The sequence below is a fragment of the Pristis pectinata genome, chromosome 4, assembly GCF_009764475.1.
Source record: "Pristis pectinata isolate sPriPec2 chromosome 4, sPriPec2.1.pri, whole genome shotgun sequence".
In the NCBI taxonomy this organism is placed as follows: domain Eukaryota; kingdom Metazoa; phylum Chordata; class Chondrichthyes; order Rhinopristiformes; family Pristidae; genus Pristis; species Pristis pectinata.
Genome location: NC_067408.1, coordinates 4,070,056 through 4,098,015, shown reverse-complemented (window position 1 = coordinate 4,098,015; position 27,960 = coordinate 4,070,056). Strand labels below are relative to the sequence as shown.

Sequence of the window (27,960 nt, the reverse complement as noted above, 5' to 3'; positions counted from 1 at the left end):
ATTAGGTTAACAGTATCAGTGTGTGCGCCATGTTTGAGATCGTGGCCGGTTTGCACTGCGCAAAGCAATTTTGCGTTCAGCGCAGTCAAGTTGTGTTAGTTACAGAGAAGCAGAGGGTAATTACAGATACATTCAGAATACGGGGACACCCCTCCCACTGCATTAAATCTTCCCCTTCGCCAGCCGGATGTGCTTTGGGCTTTCGATGGTTAGCGGGTTCGCCGAGGAAGCCTCAGAGTTCTGGGGATTCTGGGAGAGGGGGCCCAGTCCATCCGCGGGCGAGGCGATTGAAGCTGGGCCTGTTAGTGAACCGTGGAGTGTCAACGACGACGGGCTCCTCTGGTATCTCCGTGAACTCATAGCCCTGCACCTCCAACAGCCTCCTGCAGGCCCCTGGTCCACCAAACGGTGTAGCAACTCTGGGGGAAGTGGAAGGAACACAAAACTCAGACGTCTTTAGACATCGATTGACATTTTCTTTGAAAATTTCTTTATTACTAAACACAATCTATAATACTACAAAACTACAACAAACACAGAGGCAATAACAGTGACTAAACACAGTCACTAACACAACTAAACTAAATTAAAATATCCCCATCCCTACCAAGGATGGCACTTATCCTCCGCAGTGCCCAACGGTCCTGGAACGCCTCCATGGCACATGTGGACACTGCATATTCCCTCTCCAAAGCTACCCGGGCACGGACATAACCCCGGAACATCTCGAGGCAGATCGATCGACATTTCTTTGGTGCAGTTACACAGTACAGAACAGGAACAGGCCCTTCGGCCCACCGTGTCTGTGCCGACCATGATGCCAATCTAATCCCATCTGCCTGCACACGGTCCATATCCCTGCAGGATCCTTGTGTATTTCCCGCCATAGATGCTGCCTGATCTGCTGAGTTCCTCCGGTACTTTGTGTGTGTCGCTCCATTCCCTGCTTGCTTATGTGCCTGTATAAATGCCTCTTAAACACTGCTGTTGTATCTGCTTCCAACACCACCCCTGGCAGCTCGTTCCAGGCACCCACCACTCTCTGTGTAAAAAAACTTGCCCCGCACATCTCCTTTAAACTTTCCCCCTCTCACCTTGAACCCACGCCCTCTAGTATTTGACATTTCCACCCTGGGAAAAAGACTTTGACTATCTACCCTATCTACGCCTCTCCTAGTTTTATATATTTCTATCTGGTCGCCTCTCAGCCTCTGATGCCCCAGAGAGAACTATTGAAGTTCTTCCCTTTCATTTATATGTAATACATTGGGACATTTGATGTGGATGCAAATACAGGTGGGCTAATTGGTAAGTTTGCAGATGACTGAAAGATTGGTGGAGATGTGGATAACAGGGAAGGTCGCCAAAGAATGCAGCAGGATAGAGATCAGTCGGAAATGTGGGCAGAGGAATGGCAGATAGAGTTTAATCCGGCCAAGTGTGAGGTGTTGAACCTTCGGAGGTAAAATGCAAGAGGAAAGTATAAGTAAATGGCAGGACCCTGAGGAGCATCGATGGACAGAGGGATCTTGGGATGCAAGTTCATAGCTCCCTGAAAGTGGCCACACCAGTAGATAGGTTGGTAACGAAGGCATATGGTATGCTTGCCTTCATTGGTTGGGGTGTCAAGTATAAAAGACAGGAAGTTATGTTGCAGCTGTATAAAACTTTGGTTAGGCTTCATTTGGAGTATTGTGTGATGTTCTGGTCGCCCCATTACAGGAAGGATGTGGAGGCTTTGGAGAGGGCGCAGAAGAGGTTCACCAGGATGCTGCCTGGATTAGAGAGTACCAGCTTTCAAGAAAGGTTGGACAAACTTGGGTTGTTTTCTCTGAGTGTTGGAGGCTGAAGGGAGACCTGATAGAAGTTTATAAAATTACAAGAGGCACAGATAGAGTAGACAGAATTTTTTTTTCCCTCAGGGTGGACATGTCAGAGGACATAGCTTGAAAGTGAGAGGGGGAATGTTTAAAGGAGATCTACGAGTCAAGTTTGGGTGCCTGGATAGGGCTGCCAGGGGAGGTGGTGGAGGCAGATACAACAGCAACATTTAAGAGGCATTTAGACAGACATGATCAGGCAGGGAATGGAGGGAGATGGACTGTGTGCAGGCAGATGGGATTAGTTTGAAATGGCATCATGGTCGGCACAGACATGGTGGGCCGAAGGGCCTGTTCCTGAGCTGTTCTGTGAGGTGTTGAGGGAGGAGGGCAGGCAGTTTGTGCAGAATGTTCCCATGTGTTGATGCGCTTCAATTGCCTGGAAATGGTGGCCCCACTTGAGGCACCTTCTAACACCCAGAGAGTCTTGGAGGCCGAATCCAAGTCACCGGATGACCACTTAGGATGGTAAAGCCTCCTTCCTAGCATGGGCCTGATGGCCAAGTGGCCTCTCTCTGTGCATGGGTAGCACCACCTCCTCCAGGTTCCCCTCCAAGTCACCCTCCATCCTTGAAAATACATCACCGATCGTAACTGGTGACTCGGTCTAAATCCTGGAACTCCCTCCCCAGCAGCAATGTGGGAGCATTTTCCCCAGTAGGAAGATGTTCACTCCCTCCTTCTAAGAGGGCAATAGGGGAGGGGCAGCTGATGCCCACACACACCATGTGTGAATAAAACTACCTAGGGTTCATTCTGGAGAATCCTGAATCATCCGAAATCCTTTTGGGATGAGAACAAAAATCAAACAAAAGACCTGCAGATGTTTTGCATCCGAGATAAAATCAAAGTGCTGGAAACACTCAGCAGGTCAGGCAGCGTCTGTGGAGAGAGAAACAGGTAACGTTTCAGGTCCGTCCAATGAAGGGCCCTGGACCTGATGTGTCGACTCTCTCTCTCACCACAGATGCTGCTCGACCTGCTGAATCTTGCCACTTTTTTTAATATAATATATTCCTTCTACAGCCTGTTGACGATCCAATCGGGATACAGTACTTGAGGTCATTTGTGGTCAGGTCAGACTCTGTGCTATCTCCTGTGCAGGCAGATGGACCTCCAGTGAAGGATTATTAATGGGTTAGCAACATTCTATTTCTACATGATGAGACTAGCCCAGATCATATATTCACTGCGATGCAGAGCAGTGAAGTCACTCAGACACGAATAAACCACAGGTTTAAATGTCGGATCTCTGCCCTAAACAGACGGAGCACGTGGTTAATGAATTACTTCAGGATAAAACATTCTAACATGACCAGCAATTTGCACACACAAGGTACTTGAAACAGCCACTGGTAGTGTTACCCCAGGGACTCACTGGTTCAGGACTCTAGGATATGCACTTCTTCTCCCTGCTCCCCATATCAACCAGTACTATAAGATTTCGGTGCAGAATGAGGCCATTCGGCCCATCGATTCTGCTCTGCCATTCAGTCATGGCTGATTTTTTTTCAACCCCATTCTCCCCACCTTCTCCCCGTAACCCTTAACCCCCTCACCAATCACAAACCTATCAACCTCTGCCTTAAATACACCCAATGACTTGGCCTCCACAGCCCTCCGTGGCAACGAATTCCACAGGTTCACCGCCCTCTGGCTGAAGAAATTCCTCCTCATCTCAATGTTAGTTTTAATTCTCAGTTTCAGCACCTGTTAGTTTCAACACACAGGTAGACTCAGTCCAATGACCCACCTAGGCTGCCCCAGTGGCGCACCTGGTGGAGCTGCTGCCTCATAGTTGCAAGGGCACGGGTTCGATCCTACCCTTGGGTGCTGTCTGTGTGGAGTTGGCACGTTAGATTCATAGAGTTACACAGCACGGGAATAGACCCTTTGGCCCATCTCATCCATGCTGACCAAGGTGTCTTGGGGGGAAGAAGCATGGTTGGGGGGGGGGTTGTGGGGAAGTGGGGTGGGGATTACCTTAAGTGGGAGAATTCAATGTTCATGCCATTAGGCTGCAAGGTTCCAAGATGGAAAATGCTTCTTCCCTTTCCTGGCATCTTTTTTTCTCTTTTTCGCCTCTCTCTCCTTCCCTTTGACCCATCCGCCAGTGGATCTGCTCTGCCCTCCTCCCCCCATCACTATCTCTCAGCTGCATCTACCAATCACTACTATGTGCCGACCCCTCGACCCCTCCTCCCCTCCTCTGTCCACCTATCGCTGCTCTGCTTTTCCCTCCTATATATCGGGCTTCCCCTTTTCCTATCTTAAGAAGGGTCCTGACCTGAAACGTTGACCGCCTGCTTTTCTCTACGGATGCTGCCTGGCCTGCTGAGTTCCTCCAGCATCGTCGTGTTTTTCATCCAGATTCCAGCGTCTGCGGTCCTTTGTTTCTCTTGGTTAGTTAGTTACCCCAGTAGAGGTGGGAGCAGGAATAACAGGGCGTGTTAATGGGCATAAGGTCACAGGATAATAAGTGGGGGAATGGCATTGATGGGACTGTACTGAGAGCTGGACAGTCTCAAGGGGCTGAATGGCCTTTTATGTCAGAAGGAAGTATATGTTGGTCCCTTCAACGATGTAGAACAACGATGTATGGCACAGGAGCAGGCCCTTTGGCCCACAAGGTTGTGTTGAACCAATTACATTAGTAATAAAATGCCCAACTAAACTAATCCCTTCTGCCTGCACAATGTCCATATCCTACCATTTCCCTCACATCCATGTGCTTATCTAAGAGCTACTTGAACGCCCCTATCGTATCTGCCTCCACCACCACTCTCTGTGTGAAAAAATTGCCCCGCACATCTCCTTTGAACTTTCCCCCTCTCACCCTAAATGCATGCCCTCTGATATTAGACATTTCAACCCTGGGGAAAAGATACTGACTGTCTTTCTATGCCTCTCATAATCTTATAAATCTCTATCAGGTCTCCCCTCAGCCTCCGACGCTCCAGAGAACAACCCAAGTTTGTCCAGCCTCTCCTCATAGCACATGCACTCTAATCCAGGCAGCATCCTGGTGAACCTCTTCTGCACCCTCTCCAAAGCCTTGACATCCTTCATGTAATGGGGTGACCAGAACTGAATGCAATACTCCAGATGGTGCCTAACTAAAGTTTTCTGAAGCTGTGTAGCGCACCTTCAATAGTGTTCTGGATCACCAGTCTGAGGATGGAATCAGTCCCCAGCGAAAGAGCCGGGGCCAACAGCCGAATGTCCCAGAGGGAGATGTGCATCAACCAGGTTTCTATTGAAACGTCCCCCTCAGGACAGGTCTGTGGAGTTTGCTTTTTTTAACTGCAAGACAGCCGTAAAGTGACAAGGATTTGCCAAGGGCGGGAATAAACTGGAGGAAACTGGGCTACTGACTTAACAGACTCTGTATATTGGTACCTATCACCAATCACAAGATCAGATATCTTTACTAGTTACATGTACATTGAAACACACAGTGAAATGCATCTTTTGCGTAGAGTGTTCTGGGGGCAGCCCGCAAGTGTCACCACGCTTCCGGCGCCAACATAGCATGCCCACAACTTCCTAACCTGTACGTCTTTGGAATGTGGGAGGAAACCGGAGCACCCGGAGGAAACCCACGCAGACACGGGGAGAACGTACAAACTCCTTACAGACAGCGGTGGGAATTGAACCCGGGTCACTGGCGCTGTAATAGCGTTACGCTAACCGTTACACTACTGTGCCTGCCCTCGTGATTTAACTTATAAATCTGTGGGAACTTTGCAACATTTATAGTAAATCCAGATTTCAGTAATGTCTTAATCATTGAGTAGGTTACCACACCACCGGGTTCAGGAACAGCTACTTTCCTACAATCATCAGGTTCTTGAACCAACCCGCACAACCCTAACCCCACCTCAGCAACGGGACACTACGGACTACCTCTCACGCTGCCATGGACTTGTCTCTGATTGTGTCTTTTGAACTAATGTCTTGTTTTGCAGTCGTTTTTCTTCACTTTGTATAATTTATGTGTAATTTATGTATAAATTTGTATAATTTATGTCCTGTGTGTTGTCTGTGCCTACATGCCTGCGATGCTGCTGCAAGCAAGTTTTTCATTGTACCTGTACCTCACCGCACTTGTGCACATGACAATAAACTCGACTTCACAACATTATGGTTAAATAACTGAACTAGGCCTGGTTAATGCCTTGAAACTTGAAGCCAAATCTTGCTTCAGGAGGTTTAAATTCAGTTTGTTCAATAAATCTAGATTTAAAAACATAGCATCAGTGATGTTGACTGTAAAACTACTGACAAAGACCCATCTATCTCAGGCTCCATCTATTCTCAAGGCTGTTCCTTCCCTGTAGGTGACTTCAGGCCAACAGAAATGTATTTAACTCTTTAGTTGAAATGGCCCAGTAAGGCATTTAATTCAGGGACTTATGGGGGATGAACAACGGATTTGTACTGATACCCACACTGAATGAATAGGAGAGACAGGAGGCACTGGGTTTGTCTCCCCTTGGAGAGGAGGCGACTGAGGGGGGAGCCTGATAGAATATATGATTATGCGAGGCATAGATGGGGAGATAGTGTGTGTTGGAACACACACACACACACACACACACACACACACACACACACACACACACACACACACACACACACACACACACACACACACACACACACACACACACACACACACACACCGTGGTTGATATCTGGAACTAATATCTGGTCACCTAACTATAGGAAGGATATCAGTAAGATTGAAAGAGTGCAGAGGAGATTTACTAGAATGTTGCCGGGTCTTCAGGAGTTGAGTTACAGGGGAAGATTGAACAGGTTAGGACTTTATTCCTTGGAGCGTAGGAGAATGAGGGGAGATTTGATAGAGGTTTACAAAATTATGAGGGGTATAGACAGAGTAAGTGCGAGTAGGCTCTTTCCACTTAGATTAGGAGAGATAAGTACGAGAGGACATGGCTTTAGGATGAAAGGGGAAAGGTTTAGGGGGAACATTAGGGGGAACTTCTTCATCTAGAGAGTGGTGGGAGTGTGGAACGAGCTGCCATCTGACGTGGTAAATGCGGGCTCACTCTTAAGTTTTAAGAATAAATTGGGTAGATACATGGACGGGAGAGGTCTGGAGGGTTATGGACTGGGTGCAGGTCAATGCGACTAGCGGAATAACGTTTCGGCACAGACTAGAAGGGCTGAATGGCCTGTTTTCTGTGCTGTAGTGTTCTATGGTTCTATGGTTCTAACTGGAGACACAAGAAATTCTGCAGATGCTGAAATCTGGAGCAATTCACAAAAAGTGCTGGAGGAACTCAGCGGGTCAGGCAGCATCCACGGAGGGAAATAAACAGTCGACGTTTCGGGCCGAGACCCTTCATCAGGACTGGAAAGGAAGAGGGCAGAAGCCAGAATAAGAAGGTGGGGGGAGGGGGAGGAGCACACGCAGGCAGGGGACAGGTGAGTTCAGGTGAGGGGGGAAGGTAGGTGGGTGGGGGAGGGGGAGAAGATGTAATAAACTGTGGTGGTAGGTAGAAGAGGCCAAGGGCTGAAGAAGGAGGAATCTGGTAGGAGGGGGCAGTGGACCATGGAATAAAGGATGAGGGAGGGGAGGAGAGGAGATGGGCAGGTCATCAAGGCAGGAGAAGGGAGCCAAAGGAATAAGGGAAGACAAAGGAGTGGGGGTGGGGGGGGGTGGCGGGAAGAAGGGGAGGGGGTTACCAGAAGTTAGAGAAATCGATGTTGAGGCCATCAGGTTGGAGACTCCCCAGGTGGAATATGAGGTGTTGTTCCTCCAACCTGCACCAGGTCTCAATGTGGCAGTAGAGGAGGCTGTGGACAGACATGTCAGTACGGGAGAGGAATGTGGAATTAGAGTGGGTGGTCACCGGCAGGTCCTGGCTGGTGCGGTGGACGGACCGAAGGTGCTCGACGAAGCGGTCACCCAATCTACATCAGGTCTCACTGATGTAGAGGAGGCTGCACCAGATGCGATAAATGACACCCTCGGATTCACAGGTGAAGCGCTGCCTCACCTGGAAGGACTGTCTGGGACCCTGAATGGTGGTGAGGGAGGAGGTGTAGGGACAGGTGTAACTCTGCCTCATTATTCCTTTTTTTTTTGCACAATTTATTTATTTTGTAATTTCGAACATAACAGCACAGTACGGGCCCTTCGGCCCACGATGTTGTGCCAACATTTTATCCGACATTTACAGTAACTTTGTGTCTTGCACTGGACTGCTGCCGCAAAACAACAAATTTCACATCGTTATAAGTCAGTGATAATAAATCTGATTCTGATTCTGATTCTGAAACCCACACGGTCACAGGGAGAACGTGCAAACTCCACACAGACAGCACCGGAGGTCAGGATCGAACTCGGGTCTCTGGAGCTGTGAGGCAGCGGCTCAACCGGCTTCCCCACTGTGCCACCCCGCCTGAGGGTGAAGACCATGTATTATTTGATGCCAAAAACGACCATTCGGACGGGCAACACCGACTTTGTGCTCTTGTCTCGGGAGTGGGGATTGAACTGACGACCTTGGGATGGGAGAGGCGTGCACTGAGCTGCAGCTGGTGTGGGGACGTGAGGGGAGGGCAGAGCGAATGCAGGAGGAGATCGCCGAGAGAGCCCTGGGATTTACCTGTTGAAGCACCTGTACGTCTGGGACTCAACCTTTGGTGGCGCCTCTGGCAGCTGGTTGACCACGGTTTCCAGGAGATCTGTCTGCTCCCCAAGAGCCTCAGCCCATGGTGACTGGTAGGATCTGGGTATGGCTGTGATATTAAACTTCTCCGGCGGGATTTCCTTCAGGGGGCCCGAGTAACCTGGATAGGGAGGAGAGCGGACAATGAAATCCAGCTCCACAGTTTCGCTCCTTCCCCACCAGGTGGCCTCCTCCAGCCCCGAGATCCACATTCCTTATACCACACAATACCAGGACTCAAGGACAGCTTCTATCCCACTGTCATCAGACTCCTGAATGGACTTCTCATGTGCTAAAAGGTGAGCTCTTGATCTTCCAATCTACCTGGTCGTGGCCCTTGCACCTTATTGTCTGCCTGCACTGCACTTTCTCTGTAACTGTAACACTACATTCTGCTTTCTGTTTTCCTTTTGTATGACCTCGATGTACGGATGTATGGAATGATCTGTCTGGACGGCAGGCAGACAAAAGCTTTCACTGTATCTCGGTTCGTGTGACAATAATTTACCAATTACCACCTTGATCTTCTCTCTTAACATAAAGCAACACAGCACAGATACAGGCCCTTCGGCACAACCAGTCCTCACCAACCTTTGTGTCCTCACTGGCCACGGGAGTAGTGCCGGAATACAAAGTTAATGGCAGGACTCTTAGCAGTGTGAGGAACAGAGGGACCTTGGGGTCCACGTCCATAGATCCCTCAAGGTTGCCGCGCAGGTTGATAGGGTTGTTAAGAAGGCGTATGGAGTGTTGGCCTTCATTAGTCGGGGTATTGAGTTCAAGAGCCGCGAGGTGATGTTGCAGCTCTATAGAACTCTGGTTAGACCACACTTGGAGTATTGTGTTCAGCTCATTATAGGAAGGATGTGGAAGCTTTAGAGAGGGTGCAGAGGGGATTCACCAGGATGTTGCCTGGATTGGAGAGCATGTCTTATGAGGATAGGTTGAGCGAGCTGGGGTTTTCTCTTTGGAGAGGAGGAGGATGAGAGGTGACTTGATAGAGGTGTACAAGATGATAAGAGGCATAGATCGAGTGGACAGTCAGAGACTTTTTCCCAGGGTGACAACGGCTAACACGAGGGGACATAATTTTAAGGTGATTGGAGGAAGATAAAAGGGGGATGTCAGGAGTAAGTTTTTTTTACACAGAGAGTGGTGGGTGCATGGAACGCACTGCCGGCAGAGGTTGTGGGGGCAGATACATTAGGGATATTTAAGAGACTCTTAGATAGACACATGAATGATAGAGAAATAGGGGCTATGTGGGAGGGAAGGGTAAGATAGATCTTAAAGCAGGATAAAACGCCGGCACAACATCGTGGGCCAAAGGGCCTGTACTGTGCTGTAGTGTTCTATGTTCTCAGTCCATGCCAACCACGGGGCCCACCCAGCTAGTCCCAATTTCCTGCGTTCGGCCCATATCCCTTCAAGACCTGCCTCTCCATGTACCTATCCAAGTGCCTCTTAAATGATCCTATTGTACCTGCCTCACCCACTTCCTCTGGCAGCTCGTTCCATATACTCACCACCCTCTGTGAAAAAGTTGTCCCTCAGGTCCCTTTTAAATCTTTCCCCTCTCACCCTCTGCTTCCCTGTGCTTGGGGAGGAGATCCGTAGTAACTAATTACCAATTAGGTAAAGAGGGTAGAATTCTGAAAGCTCAGGCTCTGGGGAACTGTCACAGAAGAGGAGCTGAGGCCAGTATCAGCCATGATCATATTGAATGGTGGAGCAGGCTACAGGGGCCGAGTGGCCTTCTCCTGCTCCTATTTTCATGTGTCCCCCACCAATGGAGGGTAAGGCTGCAGATAACTAGAAACAAAAAACGTAGAAAATCTACAGCACAATTCAGGCCCTTCAGCCCACAAAGCTGCGCCGAACATGTCATTACCCTAGAAATTACTAGGCTTACCCATAGCCCTCGATTTTTCTAAGCTCCATGTACCTATCCAAGAGTCTCTTAAAAGACCCTATCGTATCCACCTCCACCACCGTTGCCGGCAGCCCATTCTCCGCACTCACCACTCTCTGAGTAAAAAACTTACCCCTGATATCTCCTCTGTACCTACTCCCCAGCACCTTAAACCTGCGTTCTCTTGTGGCCACCATTTCAGCCCTGGGAAAAAGCCTCTTGACTATCCACACGATCAATGCCCCTCATCATCTTATACACCTCTATCAGGTCCCCCCTCATCCTCTGTCGCTCCAAGGAGAAAAGGCCGAGTTCACTCAACCTGTTTTCATAAGGCATGATCCCCAATCCAGGCAGCCTTGTAAATCTCCCCTGTGCCCTCTCTCTGGATTCCACATCCTTCCTGTAGTGATAATTAGGTCCTTATCTCTGGAAATTAAACCCAAAACCTCGCCTGACAGTAATTGGTTTATTATTGTCAGTGGAAAAACTATCTGTGTGCCATCCATACAGATCATTCCATACGTAAGTACAGTGAGGTAGTACACGTACATAGAAAATAGAGTATAAAGGGGAAAACAGTAACAGAATGCAGAATAAAGTGTTACAGTTACAGAGAAAGTGCAGTGCAGGCAGACAATAAGGTGCAAGTGCCACAACGAGGTAGATTAAGAGATCAAGAGTCTATCACTGTACAACAGGGTCTGCTTAACCACTTGGGACAGCTGCAAACATACAACTTCGATCGAGCATTGGCTGCCTCTGTCCCCATTGCCATGGTGTCAGAGCTTTGCCCGGTTGAGGTTGAAGCGGCTATGTAAATGCAGGTTGTTGTAGAGTGCCCTGTCCTCTGAAGCCAAAGGACTCAGCCTAGTTCTTTTAAGAGCACTACAGCACAGAAACAGGCCCTTCGGCCCATCTACTCCATGCCAACCTGACCTTCTGCCTAGTCCCATCTATCTGCACCCGGACCATATCCCTCCAAACCCCTCCCATCCACTTACCTATCCAAACCTCTCTTAAATGTTACAATTGACCCGCACCCACCACTTCCGCTGGCAGCTCGTTCCACACTCGCACCACCCTCTGAGTGAGGAAGTTCCCCCTCAGGTTCCCCTTAAATATTTCACCTTTCACCCTAAACCTATGACCTCCCGTTCTAGTCTCACCCAACCTGAGGGGAAAAAGCCTGCATGCATTCACCCTATCTATACCCCTCATAATTTTGTATAAAGATCTCTCCTCATTCTCCTGAGCTCCAGGGAATAAAGTCCTAACCTATTCAATCTTTCCCTGTAACTCAGGTCCTCAAGTCCCGGCAACATCCTTGTAAATTTTCTCTGCTCTTTCAAGCTTATTGATGTCTTTCCTGTAGGTAGGTGACCAGAACTGCACACAATACTCTAAATTTGGCCTCACCAATGTCTTGTACAACTTCAACATGACATCCCAGCTCCTGTACTCAATGCCCTGATTTATGAAGGCCAAAGTGCCTGAAGCTCTCTTTATAACCCTATCTACCCGTGACGCCACTTTCAAGGAACTATGGATCTGTATTCCCAGATCCCTTTGTTCTACCGCACACCTCAGAGCCCTACCATTCCCTGTGTAAGTCTTACCCTGGTTTGTCCTCCCAAAGAGCATCACCTCACACTTGTCTGCATTAAATTCCATCAGCCATTTCTCAGCCCATTTTCCCAGCTGGTCCAGATCACTTTCTCCACACCCAGAGCAAGATCTTTCCCTGCTCCTCCCTACTCCGTGACCCTCAGTCGCCTCCCCGGTCTACAGAGGTGGCCCCTTTGCCTAGACTGAGGAGGGTCACCTGGTGCAATGATGTTGGGGTTCAGCACAACTTTGATGTTCTTCGCCGCGGAGAGTTTGGCGTACGGTTTGGGGGCAACAGCTGGGCCAGACCCTTTCCCAGGCTGCATGATGTGCACCTCTGTCCTGTAGTTCTCCTTCATCCCTTCCACGTTCTGACCAATGCCCTGTGGAGCAGGAAAGCAGTGTTTGGGATGCACATTTGACTGAGTTTTTTGAGGAGGTGTCGAAGTCAAAGTCGAGTTTATCGTCGTCTGCACAAGTATGTGTAATGCAAAACTTACTTGCAGCAGCATCGCAGGCTCGTAGCATCAGATAAGCAGCATTCACAGGAAAAATCAATTAACAACATAAATTATACAAAATTATAAAGAAAGAACACAAGTAGAGCAAAAAAAAGTCAATTTTAGTGCAAAGTGGTCACAGTGTTGCTAAACTCTAGTGATTAGGGTTGTGCTGGTTGGTTCAAGAACCGAATGGTTGAAGGGAAGTAGCTGTTCCTGAACCTGGTGGTGTGGGACTTCAGGCTTCTGTACCTCCTGCCCGATGGGAGCTGCGAGAAGATGGCACGGCCCGGATGGTGGGGATCTTTGATGATGGATGTTGCCTTCTTGATACTACCGATGGTGGGGAGGGATGTGCCTGTGATGTATTGGGCTGAGTCCACTACTCTCTGCAGCTTCTTACCATTCCTGCGCATTCGAATTGCCGTACCAGACCCTGATGCAACCAGTCAGGATACTTTCAACAGTGCATCTGAAGAAGTTTGTTAGGGTGTTCGGTGACAAGTCAAACCTCCTTAACCTCCTAACCCCCTTGATGAGGGTAGAGCGGTGAATGTTGTCTACATGGACTTCAGTAGGATGTTTGACAAGGTCCCTCATGGTAGGTTAATCCAGAATATTGAGACACATGGAATTAATGGTAATTTGGTCATTTGAATTTAGGATTAGCTTGCCCTTAGAAGACAGAGGGTAGTGGAGGATGGGACTTGTTCTGGCTGGAGGTCCGTGACCAGTGGTGTTCCACAGGGATCGGTGCTGAGGCCTCTGTTTGTGATGTATATAAATGACTTGGACGAAAATGTAGATGGGTGGGTCAGTAAGTTTGCAGATGACACAAAGATTGGTGGTGTTGTGGACAATGTAAGATAAGATATTTATTTATTAGTCACATGTACATCGAAACACAGTGAAATGTGTCCTTTTGCATTACTGAGAATGTGCTGGGGGCAGCCCGCAAGTGTCGCCACACTTCCGGCGCCAACATAGCACGCCCACAACTTCCCAACCTGTACGTCTTTGGAATATGGGAGGAAACCGGAGCACCCGGGGGGAACCCACACAGACACACGGGGAGAACGTACAAACTCCTCACAGACAGCAGCGGGAATTGAACCCGGGTCGCTGTTGCTGTAATAGTGTTATGCTAACCGCTACACTACCATCAAGGGATACAGCAAGATATAGATCAGCTACAGATATGGGCAGAGAAATGGCAGATGGAGTTTAATCCAGGTGTGTGTGAGGTCTTGCACTTTGGGAAGTCAAATGTAAGGGGAACGTACACACCTAATGGCAGGACACTTAACAGCACTGATGTGCAGAGAGATCTTGGAGACCAAGTCCATAGCTCAACAAAAGTGGCAGAAAGGGAGCCAGAATTTTTAGTGGGGTAGAACTGTTGAATACTAGATGTCATGGCTTAAATGTGAGAGGGGGAAAGTTTAAAGAAGCTGTGTTGGGTAAGTTGTTTTACACAGAGAGCAGTGGGTACCTGGAACGGGCTGCCAGGGATGGTGGTGGAAGCAGATACAATGGTGGCATTTAAGAGGCTTTTAGACAGACACGTGAACAGGCAGGGAATGGAGAGATGTGGATCATGTGCAGGCAGAAGGGATTAGTTTAATTTGTAAGATACAGCATTGGTGCAGGGAATCTCCTTACGGATCAAAGTCATGTCGGGAGGGCAGCCCAAGTCCACTGAGATGGCGGGGATGACTGATTGGTTAATGGGAATGACTGCCCCCATCTCTGAAACACTAAACAATCATCCTCCAATATACAAGCACAGGAAGAGGCCAGTCAGCATCTCTGCTACTCAGTGGCTGATCTATAACTAACACCATGCAGGTTTGCTCCTTTATCCCTTGTCCGATAAACATCTATTGATCCCAGACTCACAATGATCAATCAAGCAAGTATCCTCAACAACAGAACACTACGGACCTCTTCTTGTGCTACCATGGACTTGTCTAATTGTGATTTTGCACTAATGTCTTGTTCTGCAGTCTTTTCTTCACTTTCTTGTATAATTTATGTTCTGTGTGTTGTCTGTACCTACGTGCCTGTGATGCTGCCGCAAACAAGCTTTTCATTGTACCTGTACCTCACTGTACTTGTGTGCACGACGGTAAACTCGACTTGAATGGACATTCTGTATGACTGGTTATTTCTTTGTATCTGGTTGTGACATTTTTCTTAATCTGTATCAGGGATCCCTTTAATCTCAGTGGATCCCAAGTGATCAGATCCCTTGACCATTTAAGTGATCCATGGAGCATCAAAAAGACTTCCATTCCCATAGCAGCTTTCACATCCTTATTAAGAATGTTCTGAAGCACCTTGCAACCATTGAGCTGCTGTCGAAGGGTGGCTTCTGTTGTAATGGGAAACATCATGGACAATTTGTGCACAGCAAGCTCCCACAAACAGCAATGTGACAATATTGATAAATGTCAGCTAGGACACTGGGATGAACTTCCCTCTTCTTCTTCTTCCGAACGTACTATGGGATCTTCTCTATCCACTGGGAATTCACCCAGTGTTTTAGTTTAATGTCTTTACTGAACAAAAGCATCTTCCACAGTGTGGCACTCCTTCAGTACTGCCTGGGAACATCAGGCTAGATCCTTGTGCTCAAGTCTCTGGAGTGGGATGACCTCAGAGCCTGAGGCAGGGTTGAAACTACCCCATCAATCTCCCTCCACCCAGGGACCATCAATCCCCCTCCACCCAGGGACCATCGATCTGCCACCACCCAGGGACCATCGATCTGCCTCCACCCAGGGACCATCGATCTCCCTCCACCTAGGGACCATCGATCTTCCTCCACCCTGGAACCATCAATACACCTCCACCGTAGGACCATCATTCCCCTCTACCCAGGGACCATTGACCCCGTCCACCCAGGGCCCAGGGGCCATCGATCCTCCTCCACCCAGGGACCATCATTCCCCTCCATCCAGTGACCATCATCACTCAGTGACCATTGATCTCCCTCCACCCAGGGACCATCGATCCCCTTCACCCAGGGACCATCGATCTCCCTCCACTCAAGGACCATCGATCTCCCACCACCCAGGGACCATTATTCCCCTGCACCCAAGCCCCAGTAAGCCCCATCAATGTCCATCACAGCAGCGTTGCTTTACCATGTGGTGTTGGCCTGGGTATTCTCCAGTGTTTACGCCACCTTTGAGGTCACTCCCTGCCACTGATCCTCCTACCCCTTCCACCGTAAACTTGTCGACCCTCTTCTGTCGCATCTGGAACATCTTGGATCCTTTGTTGGAGAGAAGCGAGAGTTCCTCCATCATCACGTCCTGAGGGACACTGACCTTCTTGCCCAGGTCAAGCTGGACCACTTCTTGAAAACACGGAGAGAGCACAAGTTTTAGACCAGAAACCAGACCGACAAATAAAACACGGCAGACGCGGAGAGTCTGAAATAAAAATAAAAAATGCTGGAAACACTCAGCGGGTCAGGCAGCATCTGTGGGGAGAGGAACAGAGTTGAAGATCTTTGTTAAAGCAGGGAAAGAGCATTGCAGAGAGGGTGGCGGAGGGAGGGAGAGAACAAAGGAATTATTTCTGAAAGGGTGAAGACAGGGTTGCCCTAAAGATAAGACGTTGATGAAGTCATCTGGTTGGTAAGTTACCAAGAGAGAGAACATGAGCTCTGGAACTTAGGAGCAGTGAAATGAGAGCTGGTGGAGGCAGAAGGAAAGGAGGGAATGCGGGGCTGTGGGACATTGGTAAATTAAATTTGTTTTTTTTATTGTCACACATGACAACATGTACAGTGGAAAACATTGTTTTGCATGCCATCCATGCAGATCATTTCATTACACAGTGCATTGCGGTAGTACAAGGGAAAACAATAACAGAATGCGGAATAAAGTGTTACAGTTACAGAGAAAGTGCAGTGCAGGCAGACAATAAGGTGCAAGGGCCATAACGAGGTAGACTGTGAGGTCAAGAGTCCATCTTATCGTACTAGGGGACCGTTCAATAGTCTTATAACAGCGGGACAGAAGCTGTCCTTGAGCCTGGTGGTACGTGCTTTCAGGCTTTTGTATCTTCTGCCTGATGGGAGGGGGGAGAAGAGAGAATGTCCGGGGTGGGTGGGGTCTTTGATTATGTTGGCTGTTTTACTGAGGCAGCGGGAAATGTAGACAGAGTCCATGGAGGGGAGGCTGGTTTCCGTGATGCGCTGGTCTGTGTCCACAACTCTCTGCTGTTTCTTGCGGTCCCGGGCAGAACAGTTGCCGTACCAAGCTGTGATGCAGTACTGATGGAGGGAGATAGACGGATCCAATATCACAGATGGATGGGTTACAGCAGGACTGGGCAGCTCTGGCGCAGAGAGAGTGAGGTATCTGAAGTTGACGAACTCAACACACAGTCTGCTGAAAGAACTCAACGGGTCGAGGTATGAGTACTGAAGGCAGAGAGGTGACATGGCCAGTATAGAGAGGGAGGGAGCGGTGAGACAGGAGCCCGAGGTGCTCAGTGGACTGAGGAGGGGTGTAAGATGATGGGCAAGTAGTGCCAGGAAGGGGAGGGGAGAGAGGGTGGAGTTGGGAGGTATTGGTAGGTTGGTGATAGAAGACAGAGAGAGAGAGATAAACAGAGAGAGGGAGAGAGAGATAAGATAAGATATTTATTTATTGGTCAGAAGTACATCGAAACAAACTCCTTACAGACAGCGGCCGGAATTGAACCCGGGTCGCTGGCGCTGTAATAGCGTTACGCTAACCGCTACACAGAGACAGTGACAGAGATGGAGCGAGGTGGGGGTAGGGGAAGGTGAAGGTGGAGACAGCTGCTGGAGAGAGATAAGCAGGAACACAAAGGGCTGTAGAACTCAATATTGACTTCAGGAGGCTACAACATGTCCAGACAGAAGATGAGGTGTTGTTCCTCATGCTTGCATTGGGCCTTGTTGTAGCAGTGAGGAGGTCACAGATAGACAGATCAGAGTGGGAGTGGGGTGGGGAATTAAAGTGACAGGCAACTTGGAGCTCTGAGTCAGCCTCGTGTGACTGCATGTAGGTGCTCCCCACAACGATCGGAGAGTCACTTGCTTTCTCTGGCAGAAGTGCCGGAAGTGATGTAGTCAATTGGAAGTAAATCTCTGCTTCACCTGGGAAGTTTGGGTCCATGAAAGGGAAAAGGTAAAAGGGCAGGTGTTGCATCTCCTGCGGTTTGCTTGGGAAAGCGTTGTTGGTATTGGTATTGGTTTATTATTGTCACTTGTACCGAGGTACAGTGAAAAACTTGTCTTACAAACCAATCATACAGATCAATTCATTACACAGTGCAGTTACATTGAGTTAGTACAGAGTGCATTGATGTAGTACAGGTAAAAACAATAACAGTGCAGAGTAAAGTGTCACAGCTACAGAGAAAGTGCGGTGCAATAAGGTGCAAGGTCACAACAAGGTAGATCATGAGGTCATAGTCTATCTCATTGTATAAGGGAACTGTTCAATAGTCTTATCACAGTGGGGTAGAAGCTGTCCTTAAGTCTGGTGGTACGTGCCCTTAGGCTCCTGTATCTTCTACCCAATGGAAGAGAGAATGTCCTGGGTGGGTGTGGTCTTTGATTATGCCGGCTGCTTCACCAAGACAGCGAGAGGTAAAGACAGAGTCCAAGGAGGGGAGGCTGGTTTCCGCGACACGCTGGGCTGTGTCCACAACTTCATGTGGTCCTGGGCAGAGCAGTTGCCATACCAAGCCGTGATACGTCCAGATAGGATGCTTTCTATGGTGCATCAGTAGAAGTTGGTGAGAGTCAAAGGGGACAAACCAAATTTCTTTAGCCTCCTGAGGATGTAGAGGCGCTGGTGAGTTTTCTTGGCCATGACATCTACGTGATTTGACCAGGAGAGGCTGTTGGTGATGTTCACTCCCAGGAACTTGAAGCTCTCACCCTCTTGACCTCAGCACCATTGATGTAGGCAGGTGCATGCACACCGCCCCCTTTCCTGAAGTCAATGACCAGCTCTTTTGTTTTGTTGACATTGAGGGAAAGGTTGTTGTCATGACACCACGTCACTAAGCTCTCTATCTCCTTCCTGTACTCCGACTCATTGCTGTTTGAGATACGGCCCACTACGGTGGTATCATCTGCAAACTTGTAGATGGAGTTAGAGCAGAATCTGGCCAGCCTTGTGGGGCACCAGTGTTGAGAATAATCAGTGTTGGAAGGGGAATGGTTGGTGGGCATGGAAGGATGGACCAGGGAGTGACGAATGCTGAAAGGGGAGGGGAAGATAGATCTTAGAGCAGGATAAAATGTCGGCACAACATTGTGGGCTGAAGGGCCTGTACTGTGCTGTAGTGTTTGATGTTCTACGTTGGAATCTCACTGAGTGTGGAGGTTGGAGGGTGGAAGGTGAGGACCAGGAGAACTCTGTAGACCCAGAGGAGATGGAGAGAGAGCAGAGGTGCGGGAAATAGATGAGACGCGGTCAGGGACTCTCTCATCTACAGTAGAGGGGAAGCCATTGTTCAGAAGGAAGGAAGACATTTTAGAGGCACCTGTGTGCAAAGTCTTGTCACAACGGCTACAGAGGAGAAGGGAATGGAGGCTTTACAGAAGATTGGGCGGGAGGAGCATTGAGATAGCTGTGGGAATCTGTGGGCTCGTAATGGATGTTTGCAACTGGCCCTGTCCCCTGAGATGGAGCTGGAGAGATGCAGGGAGGGGAGGGAAGAGATGACAGTATGCAGGGTAGAAACTGGCAGCAAAAGTAATGAAGTTCTCCAAGACTGCAGGGAGCAGCAACAATCAGTGGTCGATGTGGCAGAGAGAGAGTTAGCAGTGGTGGATCCAGGTAGAACTGAAACAGGGATGTTCCACGTATCCCACAAAAAGACGGCCGTGGTTTGGACCCATATCTACAACTCCGATCTGGAGAAGGTGAGTGGAGCTGAAGGAGACGTTGTCCGACGTGTGGGCAAGTTCAGCCAGGTGAGTGAGGGCAGGTGAGGGGGGGAACTAGTCCAGCCACTGCTCGAGGATGAGTAGAGGGTCCTCAGACCATCCTGGTGTGGGCCGGAGGTCCGTATCCGACCCTCGAGATGCTGTCCTCAGCACAGCCTGAGATCTTCGCGTAATACCTCATGTTGGCACAGTCAGGGTGTTGAGTATAGGAGTCGGGACATTATGTCGTAGTTGTACCCACTCGGAGTATTGTGTACAATTTTGGTCATCCGGTCATAGAAAAGAGGTCATTAAGTTGGAAAGAGTGCAGAAGAGATTTACAAGAATGTTGCCAGGACTTGAGTTACAGGGAGAGGTTGGGCAGGCTGGGACTTGATTCCTTGGAATGTAGGAAACTGAGAGGCAAGCTTCTCGAGGTGTATAAAATCATGAATGCACTCAGTTTTTTTCCCCCGGGGAAAGAGAACCATAATCTAGAGGGCATAGGTTTAAGGTGAGAGCAGAAAGATTTAAAAGGGACCTGAGGGGCAACTTTTTCACCCAGAGGGTGGTGAGTATATGGAACGAGCTGCCAGAGGGAGTGGTTGAAGCAGGTATATTAACAACATCTAAAAGGTACTTGGACAGGTATATGGATAGGAAAGGTTCAGAGGGATATGGGCCAGATAGGACTAGTTTAGGTGGCTCCTTGGTCAACATGGACGAGTTGGGCTGAAGGGCCTATTTCTGTGCTGTATGGCTCTATGCACAAGCTTGACCTCTCCCTCAATACTGACTTACTCTGTACCAAGGATGGCGTGATCCTTACCTCTCTGGGAGAGAAAGTGCCAAAGTCGGACAACCTCCAGATGTGGGAACTACTCCTCATCTCAGTCCTAACCAGTCACTCCCCTTTCATTGAGACTTTGTCCCTTATCCTTGGACTGTCCAGGGAGGGAATACCTCACAACATCTGCTCAGTCCTATCCCTGACAGTGGTCAATGCTCAAAACTCCAAGGAATGAAGGCCATCTCCACCCAGTATCTTCTCGTGGCAGCTGCTTAACCGTACAGGTTTGGAGGGCTGAACAGTCCACTCCTACCCCTGATGTGAATGTTTGTAGGTGCATTGTTGCCCACATCTGGCGTAATGCCAGAATCCTTCTTTTGCTTTGCAAGTGAGAGTCAAATGTTCAACATTAAACGCACTCCCTCCTTGCTAGTAGCATTTACCCGCAGCCAATCGAAGCAAGGGTTAAGTTAGGCGCTTGTCATCTGAAACTCTGCAGCTGTGCAGAGAGGAGGAGAGAGCAGTAGATGCCGGGACTTCTGTCCCAGACGAGAGTCGATGAAACTGGAGAGCGGTCTGTGACCTGGGTGCAGGTCACGTAACCGGGACTGACACTACTTTCTCCTCTCCCCCTGATCTACCCAGTTCGTCCTACACCCTCCCCAGCCCCCATCACCCTGTTCCTTCCCCCCCCCCACCACCCACACCATCCACCTGTCACCCACACACCCCTCCCACTGGGTCCCCTCCCCCCCACTGTTCCCATCTGCCCTCCCCACCTCCCTTATTTGGTTCCAGGCTCCCACCTTCCTCTCCCGTCAGATCCCACCATCTGCAGCCCTCTGTCACCTCCACCTGTCCCCTCCCAGCCTCTGTCGCTGTTCTCACCCTCCCCTCCTCACCTGGATCCACCTATCACCTGCCAGATCTTGCCCCACACCTTCTCTTCAGTTCTTGGACCATAAAACCATAAGATACAGGAGCAGAATTAGGCCATTTGGCCCATCGAGTCTGCTCCGCCATTCAATCATGGCTGATTTTTTTTTAACCCCATTCTCCTGCCTTCTCCCCGTAACCCTTAACCCCCTCACCAATGCAGAACCTATTACTCTCTGTCTTAAGTATACCCAACGACTTGACCTCCACAGCCCTCTGTGGTAACAAATTCCACAGATTCACCACCTTCTGGCTGAAGAAATTCCTCCTCATCTCAGTTCTAAAGGGACATCCCTTTATTCTGAGGCTGTGCCCTCGGATCCTGGACTCTCCCACTGATGGAAACATCCTCTCCACGTCCGCTCTATCCAGGCCTTTCAGTCTCTGGTAGGTTACAATGAGATCCTCCCCTTCATCCTTCTGATCTCCATCGAGTACAGGCCCAGAGACATCAAGCACTCCTCATATGTTAACCCTTTCATTCCTGGGATCATTCTTGTGAACCTTCTCTGGACCCTCTCCAGGGCCAGCATATCCTTCCTTAGATACGGGGCCCAAAACTGCTCACAACATTCCAAATGTGGTCTGACCAATGCCTTATAAAGCCTCAGCGTTACATCCTTGCTTCTATATTCTAGTCCTCTCGAAATGAACGCTAATATTGCATCTGCCTTCCTCACTGCCGACTCAACCCGCAAGCTAACCTTGAGGGCATCCTGAACTAGGACTCCAAGTCTCTGCACTTCTTGATCTCTCCCCATTCAGAAAATAGTCGACACCTTAAAATAGCCTCCCCTTTATCTTTCAGTCTTGACCCGAAACGTCGACGGTCCATTTCCCTCCACAGATGCTGCCTGACCTGCCGAGTTCATCCAGCAGTTTGTTTTTTGCACCAGATTCCAGCATCTAGAGTCTCTGGTGTCTAACCTATTTTCAGATGCATTGTTTTGGTGCTGGACTGTGGGAAGGGTGGTACTGAGGGAGGGTCACACTGTGGGAGGCACAGTACTGAGGGAGCACTGCACTGTGGGAGGGGCAATACTGAGGGAGCGTCACACTGTGGGAGGGGTGGTACTGAGGGAGGTTTTGAACAGATCTCCTGTCTTCATCTGGAGACCTGTGAGCTTGCTGCTGTTTGACTGCACTCCCCTTCGAGGTCCAAAACCTTAGAGCGAGCTCAGTGAACCAGCTGAAACCAGCAGCCCAACAGAACAGGTATCAGGGTGAAGAATCGATCGGCTGGTTTTGAAACCATCTGGTCTGGATGTGATTCCTTCTCCCTCCCTTCTCAGCACTGCTGGCTCCAAAGGTGATGAGGATAGATTGCAGGGAATATTAGCGCGGGAATGAGATTACTTTGTGCACCGGTGTAGGTTTGATGGGCCAAATGGCCTTCTTCTATGCCTTAAACAGAATCATAAAAGATTTATATAGCATGGAAACAGGCCATTCGGCCCAACACCTCCATGCTGACCACACTGTCTACCTGAGCTAGCCCTATTTGTCTGCATTTGACCCATAACCTTCTAACCCTTTCCTATCTATGTCGTTTAAATGTAATTGTACCCGCTCTACCTCTGGCAGCTCGTTCCATAAACCCACCACCCTCTGTGTGGAAGCCTTGCCCCTCAGGCCCCCTTTAAATCTTGACAACACAAGGAACTGCAGGTGTTAACATCTGGGGCAACACACAATCTGCTGGAGGAACTCAGCAGGCCGAGCAGCATCTGTGGGGGGAGAGGAATTGTCAACATTTTGGGTCGAGAGCCTGCATCAGAGTTTTGACCTAAAACGTCAACAATTCCCCTCCCCTTTAAATTTTTCCCCTCTCATTTTAAAGCTGTGCCCTCTAGTTTTAGACTCCCCGACCCTGGGGAAAAGACATGACCATTCACCCTATCTACGCCCCTCATGATTTTATAAACCTCTCTAAGGTCACCCCTCAGCCTCCTTCGCTCCAGGGGAAACAGGGACATTAGGGACATTTAAGAGACTTAGATAGGCACATGGATGATAGAGAAAGGGAAGGCTATGTGGGAGGGAAGGGTTAGTTTGATCTTAGAATAGGTTAAAAGGTTGTGCTGACCTTTTATATGCCTCTACCAGTACCCCAGGCAGTACGTTCCATGCACCCACCACTCTCTGTGTAAAAAACTTACCCCTGACATCCCCCTTATACCTTCCTCCAATCACCTTAAAATTATGCCCCCTCGTGTTAGCCATTGTCGCCCTGGGAAAATGTCTCTGACTGTCCACTCGATCTATGCCTCTTATCATCTTGTACACCTCTATCAAGTCTCCTCTCATCCTCCTCCTCTCCAAAGAGAAAAGTCCTAGCTCACTCAACCTATCCTCATAAGACATGCTCTCCAATCCAGGCAGCATCCTGGTAAATCTCCTCTGCCCCCTCTCTAAAGCTTCCACATCCTTCCTATAATGAGGTGACCAGAACTGAACACCTGAACACAATATTCTAAATGTGGTCTAACCAGAGTTTTATAGAGCTGCAACATCACCTTCCGGCTCTTGAACTCAGTACCCTGACAAATGAAGGTCAACATGCCATATGCCTTCTTAACAAGTTTATCGACTTGCGTGGCAACTTTGAAGGATCTGTGGACGTGGACCCCAAGATCCCTCTGTTCCTCCACACTGCTAAGAGTCCTGCCATTAACCTTGTATTCTGCCTTCAAATTCGATCTTCCAAAGTGCATCACTTCACACTTCTCAGGGTTGAACTCCATCTGCCACTTCTCAGCCCAGCTCTGCATCCTATCAATATCCTGTTGTAACCGTCAGCAACCTTCTACACTATCCACAACACCACCAACCTTCGTGTCATCAGCAAACTTACTAACCCACCCTTCCACATCCTCATCCTAGTCATTTATAAAGATCACAAAGAACAGGGGTCCCAGAACAGATCCCTGCGGAACACCACTGGTCACCGACCTCCAGGCAGAATACGCTCCATCTACCACCACTATATGTCTTCTGTGGGCAAGCCAATTCTGAATCACACAGCCAAGTTTCCCTGGATCCCATGCGTCCCGACCTTCTGAATGAGACTATCATGGGGAACCTTATCAAACACCTTACTAAAATCCAGGTACACCACATCCACTGCTCTACCTTCATCAATGTGCTTTGTCACATCTTCAAAGAATTCAATCAGGCTTGTGATGCACGACCTGCCCCTCACAAAGCCATGCTGACTGTCCCTAATCAGACTATGCTTCTCCAAATGCCCATAAATTCTCTCCTGAAGAATCTTTTCCAGTAATTTTCCCACCACTGAAGCAAGACTCACTGGTCTGTAATTCCCAGGGTTATCCCTACTCCCTTTCTTGAACAAAGGAACAACATTTGCCATCCTCCAATCATCTGGCACTACTCCTGTGGCCAGTGAGGACTCAAAGATCATCGCCAAGGGCTCAGAAATCTCTTCCCTCGCTTCCCATAGTATTCCAGGATGTATCCCATCCGGCCCCGGAGATTTATCTATCTTAATTTTTTCAAAAGTTCCAGCACATCCTCCTTTTTAACATCGACATGTTCTACCTCATCAGCCTGTTTTACGCCATCCTCACAAATGTCAAGGTCTCTCTCTCTGGTGAATACTGAAGCAAAGTATTCATTAAGGACCTCCCCTACCTCCTCTGACTCCAGGGACATGTTTCCTCCTCTGTCCCAATCTGTCCTACCTTCACTCTAGTCATCCCCCTGTTCTTCACGTAGAAGTAGAATGCCTTGGGATTTTCCTTAAGCCTAATCGCCAAGGCCTTCTCATTCCCCCTTCTAGCTCTCCTAAATCCATTCTTAAGCTCCTTCCTGACTATCTTGTAACTCTCTAGAGCCCTTGCTTCCTAAACCTTGGGTAAGCTTCTTTCTTCCTCTTCACTTGATATTCCGCATCTCTTGGCAACCATGGTTCCTCACCCTACCATCCTTTTCCTGTCTCAGTGGGGATTGAGGGGAGATTCAGCCGAGGTGTATGAACTATGAGAGGCAGGGTGTACAGTCTTATTACCTTTAGCCAAAGATTTAGTAACCAGGCAGCAGCGACTCAGTTGGGGAGGGTCATAGGGCAGCTGAGTAATCAGTTCACTCCCTAAGAGGTGGTGGGTGTCCAGATCTCTCAGCTTGTAAAGCTGCAGGGGCAGAAACCCTCGCTACATTTAACTGGATGTGTTCTCGTAGGTGTATGGATCAAGAGCAATACAGCACGGATACAGGCCCTTCGGCCCAACCAGTCCATGCCGACCATGGTGACCACCCAGCGAGTCCCAATTTCCTGCATTCAGCCCATATCCCTCAAAGCCCTGCCCCTCCATATACGTATCCAAGCGCTTCTTAAATGATACTGTTGTACCTGCCTCACCCACTTCCTCTGGCAGCTCGTTCCATACACTCACCACCCTCTGTGTGAAAAAGTTGCCCCTCAGGTCCCTTCTAAATCTTTCCCCTCTCACCATGCCTATGCCCCCTAGTTTTGGACTCCCCTACCCTGGGGAAAAGACTGTTACCGTCCACCTTATCTATGTCTCTCATAATTTTAAACACTTCTATGAGGTCGCCCCTCATTCTCCTACGTTCCAAGGAATAAAGACCCAGCCTGGACAACCTCTCCCTGCAACTCAGGCCCTCGAGTCCTGGCAACCTCCTCGTAAATCTTCTCTGCACTCTTTCCAGTTTAGCCACGTCTTTCTTATAACAGGGCGACCAAAACTGTCCACAGTTTTGTTCACAGGGAGAGATGGGAAGTGGGATTGGTAAATTGGTTTATTATTGTCACATGTACTGAGGTACAGCGAGAAACTTTGTTTTGCATGCCATCCAGACAGATCAAAACATGTACGTTGGTAGTGGAGGCAGGTACGACAGAGGCACTTAAGAGGCTCTTAATAGGTACATGAATGTGCAGAGAAAGGAGGGATATGGTGCAGGCAGAAGGGATTAGTTTGGTTTAGCATTTAATTACTAGTTTAATTTGCTCAGAACATCCTGGCTGGACTGTTCTATGTTCTACATTGAGGAAGTACAAAGGGAAAACAATAACAGAATGCAGAATAAAGTGTCACAGTTACAGAGAAAGTGCAGTGCAGGCAGTCAATAAGGTGCAAGGGCCACGACGAGGTAGATTGTGAGGTCAAGAGTTCACCTTGACCTCATTAACCTACAGTCTATTTTTGTGTGGGCATGGAAAAGATGGATCGAACGGCCTCCTTCTGTGCTGTAAATAACTGGTCCGACCGTCCTTACCTCCCCCATGGGCCTCACGGGCAATGGCCGATGCCTTCTCCTTCCTCTCCCTGATCAGTGACGAGTACGACATTATTCCCAGTGCTTGCTCCGGTGACAAGAGGCTGGGGAGAGAAGGCAGATGGTGGTGAGTCACCGTGTGGGTCCAGACGCACTCTATACTTGCCTGTGGGTCTCAAAGGCTGCAGTCTCACTGTGGTAATGTAGGGGGACCAGGAATATTGATTCAGACACCTGCATCCATCAGCCCATAAGAAAAAGGAGCAGAATTCGGCCCATCGAGTTTTCTCTGCAGTTCGATCACGGCTGATTAATTTTTTCCCTCTCAGCCCCATTCTCCTGCCTTCTCCCCGTAACCTTTATCGCTAATAAAGAACCTATCAACCTCCACTATAAATGTACCCAATGACTTGGCCTCCACAGCCTTCTGTGGAAATGAATTCCACAGATTCACCTCCCTCTGGCTAAAGAAATTCCTCCTCATCTCAGTTCTAAAGGTACGTCCTTCTATTCCGAGACTGTGCCGTTTCCCAGCGTAGCAGCCATGTGGTGTGAGTTCGGTCCTTTACAGTAACAAGCTAATCTCAGTTCTATTGACCATGACTGAATGTCAGAGTCCGACAGCCCAGAAACAGGCCCTTCAGCCCACTAAAGCCATGCCGACCTTTATCCCCATCTATGACAATCCCATTTTCCCACATTAGGACCATATCCTTCTATGTCTATTGACGTGCCTGTCTAAATGCCTCTTAGATACAAGTGATTGTATCTGACTCCACCACCTCCTCTGGCAACGAGTTCCAGATATCAACCACTCTGTAAAAAAAACTTACCCCTCAGATCCCCTTTAAATCTCCTCCCTCTCAGCTTGTTCTGCCCTCTTGTTTTTGACACCCCTACCATGGGAAACAGATTCTCACTGTCTATCCTATCTGTCCCTCTCATAATCTCGTCCACCTCTATCAAGTCACCCCTCAGCCTCCTTCGCTCCAGGGAAAACAAGCCCAGCCTGCCCAATCCCTCCCCGTAACTGAAGTCCTCCAATCCAGGCAACGTCCTGGGGAATCTCCTCTGCACTCTATCCAGCGCAATCACATCCTTCCTGCAGTGTGGTGACCAGAACCGCACCCAGTGCTCCAAGAGGGGTCTAACCAGTGCTTTGTAATGTTACAACATAACCCTCCCCAATGTTTATGTTCTGTGCCCCGACCTATGAAGGTGCCGCGTGCTCCTTTCACTACTTTCATTGAGCTGCGATGTCACTTTCAGGGAACTATGAACTTGAACTCCAAGGTCCCTCTGTTCATCAACATTCCTTAGTATCCTGTCATTTACTGTATATGTCCCAGACCTATATGACTTCCCAAAATGTATCACCTTGTGCTATCTGCATTAAATTCCCACTGCCAACACTCCGCCCAACTTTCCATCTGATCTATA

The 27,960-nt window shown here is 48.9% G+C and overlaps 1 protein-coding gene across 1 annotated transcript; it reads right to left on the bottom strand.

The window, feature by feature from the left end:
• Window positions 1-232: 232 nt before the first annotated feature.
• On the bottom strand, window positions 233-26,615 carry LOC127569136 (myozenin-2-like). Its single transcript, XM_052013512.1, has 5 exons — window positions 26,521-26,615; window positions 15,754-15,968; window positions 12,322-12,487; window positions 8,522-8,705; window positions 233-419 (listed from the first exon to the last, which is right to left on the bottom strand). Exons 1-5 carry the CDS (start codon window positions 26,591-26,593, stop codon window positions 233-235), a joined length of 825 nt encoding a protein of 274 aa, XP_051869472.1. The 5' UTR covers window positions 26,594-26,615.
• Window positions 26,616-27,960: the final 1,345 nt, after the last annotated feature.

Coding starts and splice junctions, on each gene's coding strand:
- LOC127569136 (XM_052013512.1), bottom strand. CDS start 26,593: ATGTCGTACTCGTCACTGATCAGGGAGAGGAAGGAGAAGGCATCGGCC. Junction 15,969..26,520: donor CCGTGAGGCCCATGGGGGAG/GTAAGGACGGTC, acceptor CGTGTTTTCAAG/AAGTGGTCCAGCTTGACCTG. Junction 8,706..12,321: donor CCCCAACATCATTGCACCAG/GTGACCCTCCTC, acceptor CTCCCTATCCAG/GTTACTCGGGCCCCCTGAAG.